The following is a 14,305-nucleotide window of genomic DNA, read 5'->3' on the forward strand; positions in this document are numbered from 1 at the left end:
CAGTCTTGGGGTTTGTTCATGTGAAACTTAACCCCACAAAGGATAGGTCAAGTCTACTTAAAATTTAGGCCTAAGAGTCACCCCCAAGAGAGCCTCTTTTGTTGCTCAGATGTGGCCTCTCCCTCCAGCCAACATGACGAGCAGTCTCACCACCCTCCCCCTCTCTACGTGGAACATGACTCCCAGGAGTGTGGACCTTCCTGGCAACGTGGGACAGAAATCCTGGAATGAGCTGAGACTCAGCATCAAGGGACTGAGAAAAACCCTAGAATGAGCTGAGAATTAACATCGAGGGATTGAGAGAACCTTCTCGACCAAAAGGGGGAAGAGTGAAATGAGACTAAGTGTCAATGGCTGAGAGATTCCAAACAGAATTGAGAGGTTATCCTGGAGGTTATTCTTATGCATTAAATAGGTATCACCTTATTTTATTGTTCAAGATGTAGTGGAGAGGCTGGAGGGAACTGCCTGAAGATGTAGTGCTGTGTTCCAGTAGCCATGTTTCTTGATGATGATTGAACAATGATATAGCTTTCACAATGTGACTCTGTGAATGTGAAAACCTTGTCTGATGCTCCTTTTATCTACCATATCAACAAAAGAGTAGAACATATGGAAAAAAAAAAAATAATAAGGGGAACAAATGTTAAAATAAATTTAGTTTGAAATGCTAGTGGTAAATGAAAGCGAGGGGTAAGGGGTATGGTATGTATAACTTTTTTCTCTGTTATCGTTTTATTTCTTTTTCTGTTGTCTTTTTATTTCTTTTTCTAAATCGATGCAAATGTTCTAAGAAATGATGAGTATGCAACTGTGTGATGATATTAAGAATTATTGATTATATGCGTAGAATGAAATGATATCTTATTTTGTTTGTCTGTTGTTAATTTTTTTTAATTAATAAAAAAATTTATATCAAGCTGGGAAGTATGGCCCGTGAATTGAGTAGTTGAATCAGAATTCATAGTCTTAGCAGGCTATAATAATGAATCAAAATAGATTAATAACCTCACCTATGTTTAGCACTTTGCAGCTTAAACAGCAGCTTTCCTGTGTGGTATTTAAATATACGACTCCACATTGAGGTTAAAAAAGACTTGAGCCAAATGTGATATGTATATATGATGTATAAAATTAGTGCTCAGTTCAAGAGAGTCTATAATCTCATTCTATTATGTGTAGGTTTAGACTGCATCTAGAGTTTTGTATATAGTTCTGGGTGTCATATATCATGAGATACTGCAAACTGGGAAACAAATAGTTTGAAACATCAGAAGTGTTTTTCCCAAAGAGGAGCATGCTTTTATCAAATATGGTGCCTGTCTTCAAATATCTGAAGGAGTTTAGGTTTCATGTTAAACCTGTTTTTTTAGAGCAAGAGTCCTTAATCTCTCTGGGACTCATCATAAACTACATTGAGCAGCTGATGAAAGAAAGCCATGGATCCGTTCCCCAGAAAAATATACATACATACTGCAATTCCATGCTATTTCAGGAAGTTCACAGATCTTCATAAGAACTATACATAAGAGCTCCAACTTTAGAAGGCAGGACTAAAACCAAGTTACAAGGGAAGTGATTTTGGTCCCATTTGAGATAGGACTGCCTGTAATAGAAAGGTATGCTTGTAGTGAACTTCTTGTCCCTGAGAACATAAATGCCCCTCTGTTGCAGGTATTATTGAAAACATTTCTCATTGGGAGAGAAACTATACTAGATAATCTGTACAATCTGTTTTTAAATCTCTGAAAATTAAACATGAGGCACTGAAAGTTTTAATATTCCTCCAAAATTCTTCCAGTATCATATTAGAATTTAGGATGAAAAATTGTTGAGTCTTAGATTGTCCTGTTTAGAAATAAGCTATTTTTTAAACTAAGGTAAGATTGTTTCTGCTCCAGGTTTTTATAGTAAATTTATACATTACTTTTATAGTTGCAGTTTAATTTCATAAAACTGTGAACTTCTCGAGGGCAGGAATTTGTCTTTTCATCTTTATGTTCCCAATACATTCATATATCAAAACTAATCGACATATGGTACTTGCTAAAGAAATGTGTATTAACTATAGGGGTAAATAAATTTCATTTAATTTTCTCAATAACCCTGTGTTTTAGGTTTTTTCATGTCCGTTTTACAAATAAAGAGGCCCAGGAGTTTATCATGTTCCCAAGGTTATACTGACTTAGAAAATATATCCTGGCCTCCTGACTTCTAGGTCCACTAACCTGTCTAGGGCTAGAACTGATTCAGTAAAACACTACTGTGTTCACTACTGTGTTCACTACTGTTCACTACTGTGTTATAGGCTGCACGTTTTCTAAACAATGCCTCATCAAAACAACGTTCCTGCCTTATATCATTTCTCCTGCCATGGCTTTGAAGGTTCTGATAGTTTCTGATCCTATTTATCCCTTGCTCTTTCATCTCATAGCTTGAGGTAAACCTTCTTTTGTGTCTCTGATTCTTATTAACCTCATGTGGGTTCAAATTTAAAGAGACAGCAGTGAGTAAGGAGTCAGGAATAGTGACTTTTAGTCCCATATCTTCCAGGCAAACTCTACCGTTGTGGCCCCAGGTAAACCGTCTTCGAGCAGTTATTGGTAAGGGCAAGTAAAGTTCAGTAGTGGGGAAAAGGGACTTTGATGAGGCAATTTCTAGGGAAAAAGGATATGTGTAGCTTTTAAGGTAGGCAAGTTAACTTAGAATCCATAAGGCCCATCTGGTTTATTTCATCTTAAATCTACTAACATTACTGCATCTCATTAAGAAAAATGCAGATATCCACACATATAGACAATTAGTCCCTTTGCTCACCTGCTCTCTCAAGTACTTGGAAAACAAATGACTTGTATGCTTTTGTAGCATATATGGACCAAGAATAAATATAATCTAGCTCCAAGTCTTTAGTATTAAAGTCTTTCTTTCTTATTAAACTATTATAAAAATTTATTTCATTTGAAACCTAAGTAATATATTCTTGATAAATGTATCGAGACTTTTTATCTTTTTTTTCTTAGTTCATGAGCATGTAGTCTCCAGAAGAAGTCTAAAAGAAACATCTACATTGAAATAGATTTACCAGGTCATTTATTCATTCAACAAACATTTGAGTGTGACTAGTATATGCTAGACCCTGTGCTGTAAACAAGAGGATATAGTAGTGAGGAAAAAAGATGACAGTGTTTGTCCTTATTGATTTTCAGGGGAATTTTAATATCCTAAATATTATTCTCACCATTCTTAATTTTGGAGAATTACTTTTCTAAATGAAACCTGCTGATGAGACTCAATTTGGTTACTATTTGGAAATGTATTTTATCTTCTGAAAGAAATCCCACAATTATATACTGAGGAACTGTCTATTATGTATGAACTTTATTTGCCATCCAAGTAAAGAGCATAAAAGAAAATCTCTTTCTGAGAGTTCATTTTTAAAAAGTTACTAAAGCAGAATAAAGGGGAAAAGCTCATCGGGAAAGTTATGAATGTTGGTCCAGACCTTCAACTAATGGTTCTGCCGTGTTAGGATCTCAAGACCCAGTGATGGAGTTAGGCAGTCAGTATGCGGATAATGTGAGCCATAAAATGTCCATTCAGTTACCAGTTACTTTGGAATGAGTTCTTGTCATATAATTAAGGTGCATTAGGCCCTGAAATATTAATGCAAAATATATTTGGCCTTCAAAAACCTCACAATTAAGCTATAAAATGTTGTGAGAAATTCACTGATAAAGGGATATTCAAAAGGTTATAGGAGCACAAGAAAGAATAGAGTTCTTCTCATAGGAGATGGCTTCCAACTTGGTCTTGAAAAGTGAGTCGGCATTCACTCTTAAGAAAAGAGAATGCAGAGGTGAGTAAATATTCTAGACACAGTTTACCATGTAAGGAGGGGTAGGGAGTATAAAAGTGAGTGGCAGATTTCTGAGTGCAGCGAAGAAGCTGGATTGGTTAAAGCTGAAGGTATGTGGGAGAAAGGTTGGGAAATAGGTCTAAAGGGAAGATCAGAGAGCTGGTTGGTTGAAGCATAGTGTAGAGAGCCATGCTGGGGACTTTGAATCTTAACCATTAGTATTTAGTATGAAGGGTAACAAAGGAAGATAATTCAGGGAGCAGTGAATATATAGACTTGGAAAAAGAGAAACAAGGAGAGCAGTTAAGAGCATATTACCAAAGTCTGTGTGAGAATTGAGAGCCTGTAACAAGGCAACTGTTATATAAAAGGAGTAGATGTTAAAAATATTAGTAGTAGAATTAATTGGCCATAGTAATCAATTGGAAATGTAGGATGAAGAAAGTATCAAAGAAAGTTCAAGATTCTAGATTGGGTGACAGGTTAGGTGTTGCTATGTAACAGAAGTAAGGAATACAGATAAATGAACAGGTTTGGGGGTGAGGAGATGGGGTTCAGCTTTGGACCTGTTGTGGTCAGGTTTGGACCCATTGCATTTGAGGTCTCTGAATTATTTGGGCAGATATGGTCAACAGCCAGTAGGGAATTCAGGGCTTTTATTTAGGAAATAGAATATAAAGATTTGTGAGCCATCAACATTTCAGCTAGTTCATAACCAGCAAATTATTATACTAAGGAGAATATGTGCATCAAGAAATGGAAAGACACTTGTGCTAGTTCATTCTGGCCAAAGAGAGGATAAGGGAGAACTGTCTTGAGTTAGCATCTCCTATGGCCAGACACTGTTCTAGGTGCTGGAAAAACAGCCGTGAATGAAATAAAATCCTGCCATTGTGGAGTTTCACTCTAGGGTACAGGAGTAGGAGACTGGGAGAACAGACAATAAACAGACTCCATAAGTGGTCCACAGTAAGGTGCTCTGGAGGGAAACAAATCAGGGAGTGGTTTTTGTATAGTACAGACTGAGCAGGCTCCACTGATAAAGTGTCAATGAACAGGGGTTTGAATGAAATGAGAGAGCAGTCCATTATAAAAATAAAAGTCTAAAGAATTTCTCTTTACATATAAAGAATTTCTTATTTATTGAATAATTGTTCTGTTCTTTTCCTTAGGCACTGTAAGACGATTCCTAGAGATTCATGGGGAGACCATTGAAAAAGTTGTATTTGCTGTCTCTGAACTTGAAGAGGTATTTTGCTAATTGCATTATTTAAATCTTATTTTTAGTTGTTTTCTTTTGTCCAACCATTATTTACTGACTTTCCAGCAGATAAATCCTAATTATCTACGAATATTTGGCAGTGGGACTTAACTGTAATTCATTGAAAAATGACTCTTTATTAGACTATAAATAAATCACGGAGGAACATTTGTTCATATTTTCACTGCTAAACTATTTCTTCCAGTGAAATCTTCCAAATTGCAGTTGTTCTGCTTTGTTCCCTGTGCTAGCATTGCCTCAAAGCATTGCCTCCTAAGCACAGGACGCCTGGGAAAACTACTGCTGTGCTGGAAAACTGTGATGTCTACCTGACCTGGAAACAGATGCCATCCTAGCGTAGTACTGGCACTGAGAAAGTTAGGAGATTTATATGTTTTGTTTTCTGTTGTACATAGTTAGATTTATTATGTTTCTGTTGAATTTGGACCTGTTTTAGAAAGTAGTTCTTTATTTTTAGCCTATTAAGCTATATTTAGATTTAATGAGCACTGTCCATTTCAACTTCTGTTATTTCCCAGTTTTGTGGGTAAGTTACATAATCTCTCTGTGCTTTGATAAAATAAGAATACTAGTAGTACCTATATCATAGGATTTTTATGATAATTAAATGAATTTATATGTGTGACCTATTATTTTAGTTTGCTAAGGCTGGGACAAAATGTAATATACCACAAATGGGTTGGCTTTTACAATGGGGATTTATTAACTTACAAGCTTACAGTTCTTAGCTGTGAAAATGTCCAAATCAAGGCATCAACAGTGGTGCTCTCTCCCTGAAGACTGGCTACTGGCAGTCCTTGGCTCCTCTGTCACATGTCTAGACTCATGGCAATGACTGCTCGGCTCTCTCTTTTCTCCTGGGTTTCATTGCTTCCAGCTTTTACTATTATTATTATTATTTTTATTTATTTCTTTTTTTACATGGGCAGGCACCAGGAATCAAACCCGGATCCTCTGGCATGGCAGGCGAGCATTCTTGCCTGCTCAGCCGCCGTGGCCCGCCCTGCTTCCAGCTTTTAGCTTCAGTGGCTTCCTCTCTGTTTCTGTGCACCCTTCTCTCTCAGTTGCTCTGGCTTTTCTCTCTCAGCTTCTGTGAATTTCATCTCTTATAAATGACTCCAGTAAGAGAATTATGAACCACCTGGAACATGCCTCATCTGAAATAACCTAATGAAAGGTTTACATCCACAGGAATGGATTAGCTTTAAGAACATGATCTTTTCTGGGATACATACAGCTCCAAGCCATCGTGTGTATCCATTCCAAATATGAAATACTTTTGAATTTGCTGAAAAAAGTCACATTTACTGTGGTCTCCAGTTCCTCTTATTTGATCTGATTTATCTATTCTTTCTGAAAATTAAGTGCCTAGCATGTGTCAGGTTTATAATACTAAATTCGGGGTATACACCAATGAATAAATCCTCAAGGAGCCTATAGTCTGTTGGTGAAGACAGACAATTCAGATAAATTATGATAATTGTGATAAGTGTAGTGATAAAGGTATAGAAAAGCTGGGGTTAGGAAATACTTTCTATGTGAGTCTTTATAGGATAAATGAGATTTTCCAGTGGAAGAGCAAGTGGCAATATTTATTCCAAGCATGAGAAAAGGCACGTAAATAACAACTAGCATAAAGTATATCATGTTGATGCATAAAATGTGAAGTTGGGAGTACAAAAATGAAAATGAGGCAGGAACAGGATTGTGCAAAGCCTTGTTTTACATGCTATAGAACTTAGATTTTATCTATTATGCAACCAAGAGACATAGAACACTTTTTTGTTTGATTTTTTTTTGAAGAAGTCTGATGCTTTATTGGAATTCCTCCCAATGCCATAAAAAATATTAAAAATATATTTAATGTAAGTTTAGAATCAAGGTAGCCTGAAGTTAGTGATAGGTGTTTTAGGAATTTCCATCTTTAGTGTAAGACCAGGATAAATCACTTGTTTGTAGTTAGTCTTAGTTTGCCAGGGATGCTGTGACAGTGTTGGCTTAAACGACAGAAATTTCTCTCACTGTTGTGGAGGCTAGAAATCCTAATTCAAGGTATCAGCAAAGCCATGCTTCCTCTTAGTAGGGGGAAGAATCCATTTTTTGCCTTTCCCCTGGCTTCTGTGGAGGCGGTTGGGCAATCCATGGCACTCCTTGACTTGTGGCAGCACAACTCGATCTCTGCCTCAGTCACATGGCTGTCCCTCTTGGTCTCTCTATCTCACCATCTCTTCTTTTCTTTTTTTTTTTCTTGTGAAAATAACACATATACAAAAACAGTAAATATCCAAGCATATTTTAACAAGTAGTTATAGAACAGATTTTAAAGTTTGGTATGGATTACAGTTCCACAATTTTTTGTTGTTGTTGTGTTTTGGTTTGTTTTTTTTTTTTTTCCCAGCTGCTCCAGGACACTGGAGACCAAAAGAAATATCAGTTTAATGATTCAGTAGTCATATTCATTTGTTAAAATCCTGTCTTCTCTGTTATACTCCTCTTTCTCTATTTTTCTTTTTTGTGAAAAATAACATATGTACAAAAAAGCAATAAATTTCAAAGCACATCACAACAATTAGTTGTAGAACAGACTTCAGAGTTTGATATGGGTTACAGTTCCACAATTTTAGGTTTTTATTTCTAGCTGCCCTAAGATACTGGTGACTAAAAGAAATACCAGTATAGTGATTCAGTACTCAGACTCACTTGTTAAACCCTACCTTCTCTGTGTAACTCCACCATCAGCTTTGGTCTTTCTCCCACGTAGCATTTGGGCTATGCTCAGTCTAACTTCTTCATGCTCGACGGGGCTGTCAGTAAAGTGGGATGGGGGATGGAACTAGTTGATATTCTGGAGAGACTGGCCCCTCTGCATTTCAGAAAATAGAAGAATTGTAAGCAAAGGATGTGTCTAATTGGTATTTTGTCTATGTGGAAGATAGTTTGGAAGGAGAAAAACTGACAGCAAGAAAAGAAATAAGAGGTTGTTGCCCTCTTTTGTTGCTCAGCTCTGGCCTCTTTCTCTCTAAGCCGACACAGCCAGCAAACTCACTGTCCTCCCCCTCTACCTGGGACATGACTCCCAAGGGTGTAAACCTCCCTGGTTGCATGGAACAGAAATCTTAGGATGAGCTGGGATTCAGCATCAAGGGATTCAGAAAACCTCGACCAAAAGGGGGAAGAGAGAAATGAGACAAAAAATGTCAATGACTCAGAGATTTCAAACAGAATTGAGAGGATATCTTGGAGGTTATTCTTACACATTATGTAGATATCCCCTTTTTAGTTTATGGTGTGTTAGAGAGGGTAGAGGGAAGTACCTGAAACTGTAGAGCTGTGTTCCAGTAGCCGTGTTTCTTAAAGATCATTGTATAATGATATAACTTTCACAGTGTGGACTGTGTGATTATGAAAACCTTACATCTGATGCTCCTTATATCTATGGTATGGACAGATGAGTAAAAAACATGGATAAGAAATAAATAAATAGTAGGGGGAACAAAGGTTAAAATAAATTGAGTAGATTGAAATATTAGTGGTCAGTGAGAGGGAGGGAGGGGTAAGAGGTATGACATGTATGAGTTTTTTCTTTTTTATTTCTTTTGCTGGAGAGATGCAAATGTTCAAAAAAATGGTCATGGTGATGAATACATAACTATGTGATGATGTGAGCCATTGATTGTAACCAGGTCAAGAATGTTTGTATGTTTGGAAAAAAAGGCAGTGGAGCCCAGGATCAAAGAACCAACAGATGCAAGCCACATGCCTTCCCAGCTGATAGAGTTGTTCTGGACAGTATCAGCCTTTCCTAAGTGATACCCTCTTGTTGGTGCCTTAACTTGGACGTTTTCACTGCCTTCAAACTGTAGACTTGTAACTTTTAAATTCCCGCTTTAAAAGTAAAAAAAAAAAAAAAGGAGGTGGTTGCCTTACTCCAAATGAGAAGTGGTCAGTGTTGGAGTTGAAATTTTCCTTTCAGTGAAGGCAGGAACCTCATCGGTGGGCATGGCCCGCAGAGGGTGCCTGTTGCTGTTGTCGCCCACCAGTGTGATCACAGTGTGGCTGTTTACATGATCCTGCAGTCCCTTCACCTTGCACTCCATGTTCTCATGCATCAGGTGGTTAGCAATGTACCGCAGCAGTACACCCACTGCTCCATGACGGTGGGCAGAGGTGATGATATAGAACGCTTGGCCTGCTGGGTCCCCAGTCTGCATCTTGATGTTCTTGCTGTCCATCTGGATGCTGCAGGTGGTAAACTCCATGCCGATGTGCGCTTGCTCCCCCAGTTGAACTTGTGGTTGAAGTGCCATAGCAGGTTGCTCTTTCCCACACCTGAGTCCCTGAGGAACACAACTTTGATTGTCCCTGGTCTCCATTGTCCTGGTGCTTCTGGCAAATCAGTGACTCTGCCTTTTTTCAATAATTTTTAATTCTTCTGTTTTAGTTTGTTAAGCTGCTGGAATGCAATATATCGTAAATAGAACAGCTTTTAAAGAGCAGATTTATTAAGTTGCAAGTTTACAGTTCTAAGGCCATGAATGTGTCCAAATTAAGGCACCAACAAGAGGCTACCTTCACTCAAGAAAGGCTGATGCCAGAGCACCTCTGTCAGCTGGGAAGGCACATGTCTGGTGTCTCCTAGCTTTCTCTCTGGCTTATCGTTTCATAAGGATTCTCTAGGGATGTTTTCCCTCTGCATCTCCAAAGACCTTTGACTGTGGGGGTTCTGTTGGCTCTGAAACTTTTTTCCAAAGTGGTTCCCTCTTAAAAGACTCCGGTAAGCAACCCCACCTTGAATGGGTGGAGACACACCTTCATGAACACCATTTAATCAGCATTACCACCCACAGATGGGCGGGTCACATCTGCATGGAAACAATAAAAATGATCCCACCTAGCAATGTTGAATAAGGATTAAAGAGCATGACTTTTCTGGGCATATGACAGTCTCAGACCCACACATCTTCTGATAATTCTGAAATGTCTTCTTTTGTTAGTTGTCTTCTCTTTGCTATTATGGCTGAAAATGAAAAATTCTGCATTCTCAACTCTGTTCAATGAAATTTGAAAACAGACTACACACAAGGAAGGAAAACTACAGATCAATGTTCCTTATGAATAGAGATGCAGAAGTCCTTAACAAAATATTAGCAAACCAAATTCAGTAACATAGAAAAAAGATTATACACCATCATAAGGTAGAATTTACCCCAGAAATGCAAAGTTGGTTCCAAATAGGAAGATCAATCAATGATAATAAACTATATAAATAGAGTAAAAGACAAAAGCAACATGATCATCTCAGTAGATGCAGAAAAGAAAAAGCTTTTAACAAAATGCCCTTTCATTATAAAAAATACTCAATAGACTTAAGATACAAGGGAACCTCCTCAACCAGAAGGCAGTCTATGAAAAATCCTCAGCTAAAATCACACTTCTGAGTGAAAGGCTAAACACTTTCCTAAATTCACTCAAATTTAGAAACAAGACAAGGATGTCTGCTCTAGCCACTTCTATTCAGTTCATATTGGAAGTTCTAGCCCAGGCAATTAGGCAAGAAAAGGAAATAGAAGGCATTTAGATTGGAAAGGAAGAAGTAACACTCTCTCTATTCACAGGTAGTGTGATCATATATATATATAAAATCCTAAGGAATCCAGAAAAAAACTATTAGAATAAAAGAGGTCAGCAAGGTTGAGAATACAAGATTAATGTTAAAAAATAAATAAATTGTACTGCTATAAACAACCTTAAAATTAAGAAAATGATTCTACTCAGAATAGCATCAAAAAGAGTTAAATATTTAGGAATAAATGTAACAAAAGAACTGTAAGATCTGTACATTGAAAACTACAAAACATCACTGAAACAAATTAAAGAAGACAAATAAATGGAAAGATATCCCATGTTCATGGATTGGAAGACTTAATTTTGTCAAGTTGACAGTATTCCCCAAGTTGCTGTACAGATTCAGTGCAATCTCTGTCAAACTCCTAACTGGCTCTTTTTGGAGAAGGTTAATTCTAAAGCACATATGAGTATGCAAGAGCACAAGAATAATGAAGATACTCTTGAAAATGAAGAACAAAAGGTGGAATACTCAATGCTTGCCAATTTCAGAACTTAACAGACAAAATTACAGTAATCAAGACAGTGGTACTGGCATAAGGAAAGATATATTGATCAGTGGATAAAATTGAGAGTCCACCCATACATTTATGGTTAATTTTTTGTGCTCATTTTGTTTTGTTTTAATTGTGGTAAACAACACAGAACATGAAATTATTTAACCGTTTGTAAGTGGACAGTTCTGTGACATTAGGTGCATTGACAATATTATGTAACTTTCACCACTATTCCAGACTATTTTCATCATCCCAAACCTGAACACATACCTATTAGGCAGTAACTCCTTCCCCCATACGCTTGCCGCATCCCCAATAAGCACTATTCTTCTTCCTTTCTTTTTGAATTTGCTCATTCTGAGTATTTCATAACAGAAATCATGTATTATTTCTCCTCTCGGGTCTAGCTTATTTCACTCAACAAGATGTCTTCAAAAACCTTCCCTGTTGTAGCAGATGCTGTCACCTCATTTGTTCTTATGACTGAACAACCCTCTATTATATGAATATACCACATTTTGTTTATCCATTCGTGTGTTAAAAAATGTAAAATGTTATAGCTACTTTGGAAAACAGTTTGGCTGTTTCTCAAAAAGTTAAATTTAGAGTTACCATGTAATTGAGCAGTTCTACTCTTAGGCATATACACAAGAGAATTGAAAACATATGTCCCCGCAAAAATTTGCACAAAAATATTCATAGCATTGTCGTTTATGGTAGTCAAAAAGTGGGAGCATTTGTGATAATCCAGATGTCCCTCACCTGATGACTAGATAAACAAATGTGGTATATTCATAAAATGAAATATTATCCAGCCATAAAAATGAAATGAGATACTGGATGTACCTTGAAAATGTGCTAAGTAAAAGAAGCCCACATATTGTATTCCGTTTATATGCAATGTCAAAATATGTAAATCTATCGAGACAGAAAGTAGATAAGTGGTTGACAGGGGAAGGGGGAAATAGGGAATGATGGCTGATAGATACAGGGTTTCTTGTTAGGATGGTAAAAATATTCTGAAATTAGATATTGGTAATGACTGCACAACTTTGCTAAACAGCACTGAATTGTATACTTTGAAACGATGATTTTATGGTTTGTGAATTGTATCTCAGTTAGAAAAAAAAGACTACAAAGATGGTTATCTCCTGTGTTCTTTAGTACATACTTGAGAGATGATGTCAGTACTTTGAGCAACACAGAAGACTGACGGGCAATGATGTATTGCATGACCTCGTTGTCCTAGGCAATTCCAACGTTCTCCCAAAATATTTTACTTTTATCATTTTTAGTATAGTTGTTAATATTGATGAGTAATGATGAAATAATTTATAGGGTTATGAAATCACAAAATGTTTCAAGTTATAAGAAAATGAAATCACTAAAATACTATAATGTATCGTGTAAATGGGTACAGTGGACCAACCCATGAGGAATATATAAGATAGAATGTGTTTTATTCTTTTTGTTTTTCAAGTAAAGCTTATCTTTATTCTTTAAAAAACCTTTAAGAAGGAGTAAAAGTCTTGAACTAGTAGTCCTTCACAAATAATTGTAACTGTTAAAAAATAATGCTTAGGGCAAGCCATGGTGGCTCAGCAGGCAGAGTTCTTGCTGGCCATGCCAGAGATCTGGGTTCAATTCCCGGTGCCTGCCCATGTGAAAAAAATAATAATAATAATGCTTAGAATTTAAACCTGGATCCAGTGGACACTGAGGGTTAAGGAGATATGTAAACATCTGAGCTGAGTCTTGAGAGGCATCTATCCTTAATAAAGTGAAGTAGGAAATGGGGACATGAGTAGAGAGACTTATGAATCACAGGTTCAGTGTTTTGGAATTACCAGGACAGGAATCACATGCAACCTCAGTGGTAACAATATCCTGATGTTTGCCACAATAGCTGATTAAGGTGCCCACACATCTAGCCTAAACTCAGATGTGCTAAGTTCTTTATTCTTCATGAAGGCTGTCGTGACAGTGTATGGAGAAGTACTCGGCACTGCTCATGTCTGCTTTGAAGGATTTAATTCATTATTTCTCACACAATGTCTTGCTTTTCTGCCACAGGCTGTCTACCAAAAGCTGCTACCTCTGTATTTCCCAAGGTCACTGAAAGAAGAAAGTCTGTTACTGCCATACCTTCCTGCAGATATCGGAAATGCAGAAGGGGAGCCTGTGGTGCCTGAGCGGCAGATCAGAATCAGTGAGAAACCTGGTGCTCCTGAAGGTAAGTTCTCCCTCTCTTAATTTCCCTTTTAAGGAAACAAAAGTACCAATAAAACACCAACCACCGAAGAAGTACAAAACCTTGCTTGACCTTTGAGGAGCTCTCTATTGGTATGACACTAAGATAAAGAACAGTTTTGAAGTTTTCAGAGTCCTATTCTTGTTAAGATAAATTCTGTAAGTTAAAAAGTCATATGTACTTACTCTTCATCAAGTTTGTGTTAAGAAGAGGGGATTCAGAGGTGAAAATAAAATTTTCACCTTCATAAGGCTTATGTACAGTATTATACAGGAGACTTTTGAGACAGTAGTCAAGTACATTCTTGTCTAAAATTTTGAACAACTTTAATAATATTCTCTAACAGCTTTGTTTAACATTAACGACAAGAAATCTGTAACCATTAATTTTATTTCTTTAGGTTCATACTGTATAGATAGAAGTAATGGGTGGAGCATGTTAGGATGAGAACCCTTCTAAATCAGTCCTGTGTAACAGCTTGTACTGATCTTTCCTGGCTACATGTGTAATTTCATAAATCCCTCTATGGAGGCATGCTTAACGAACTTCCTCTCTCTCTTACTGGAAAACTACATGAAAAAAGGAACTAAAGGATTACTTATTGCAACATTTGTGCTAAAAAATGTGATGTGGTTACCCCAAGCTCTGGAACTACAGGCTGGAAAGTAGATTGGGTGGGATGAACATCAGCTTAGAATATGTAGAAGGATGTTCAACTCCTTTTCATCACAAACTTAGACAACATAAATGTCAAGTGGCAAGGAATCAGAATTGGTGTACCATCACGAAATGTC

The 14,305-nt window shown here is 37.1% G+C and overlaps 1 protein-coding gene across 5 annotated transcripts in view; it reads left to right on the forward strand.

Moving 5' to 3' along the window:
- The window catches only part of GDAP2 (ganglioside induced differentiation associated protein 2), a 91,424-nt gene that overhangs the window by 30,614 nt on the left and 46,505 nt on the right, over positions 1–14,305 (forward strand). For all 5 annotated transcript variants that reach the window (XM_077119747.1, XM_077119746.1, XM_077119751.1 and 2 more), the window contains 2 exons: positions 5,029–5,105; positions 13,334–13,493. In XM_077119747.1, coding sequence (XP_076975862.1) covers positions 5,029–5,105; positions 13,334–13,493 — 237 coding nt within the window. The remainder of the gene's footprint in view (positions 1–5,028; positions 5,106–13,333; positions 13,494–14,305) is intronic.

This window comes from Tamandua tetradactyla, chromosome 11 (assembly GCF_023851605.1).
Source record: "Tamandua tetradactyla isolate mTamTet1 chromosome 11, mTamTet1.pri, whole genome shotgun sequence".
In the NCBI taxonomy this organism is placed as follows: domain Eukaryota; kingdom Metazoa; phylum Chordata; class Mammalia; order Pilosa; family Myrmecophagidae; genus Tamandua; species Tamandua tetradactyla.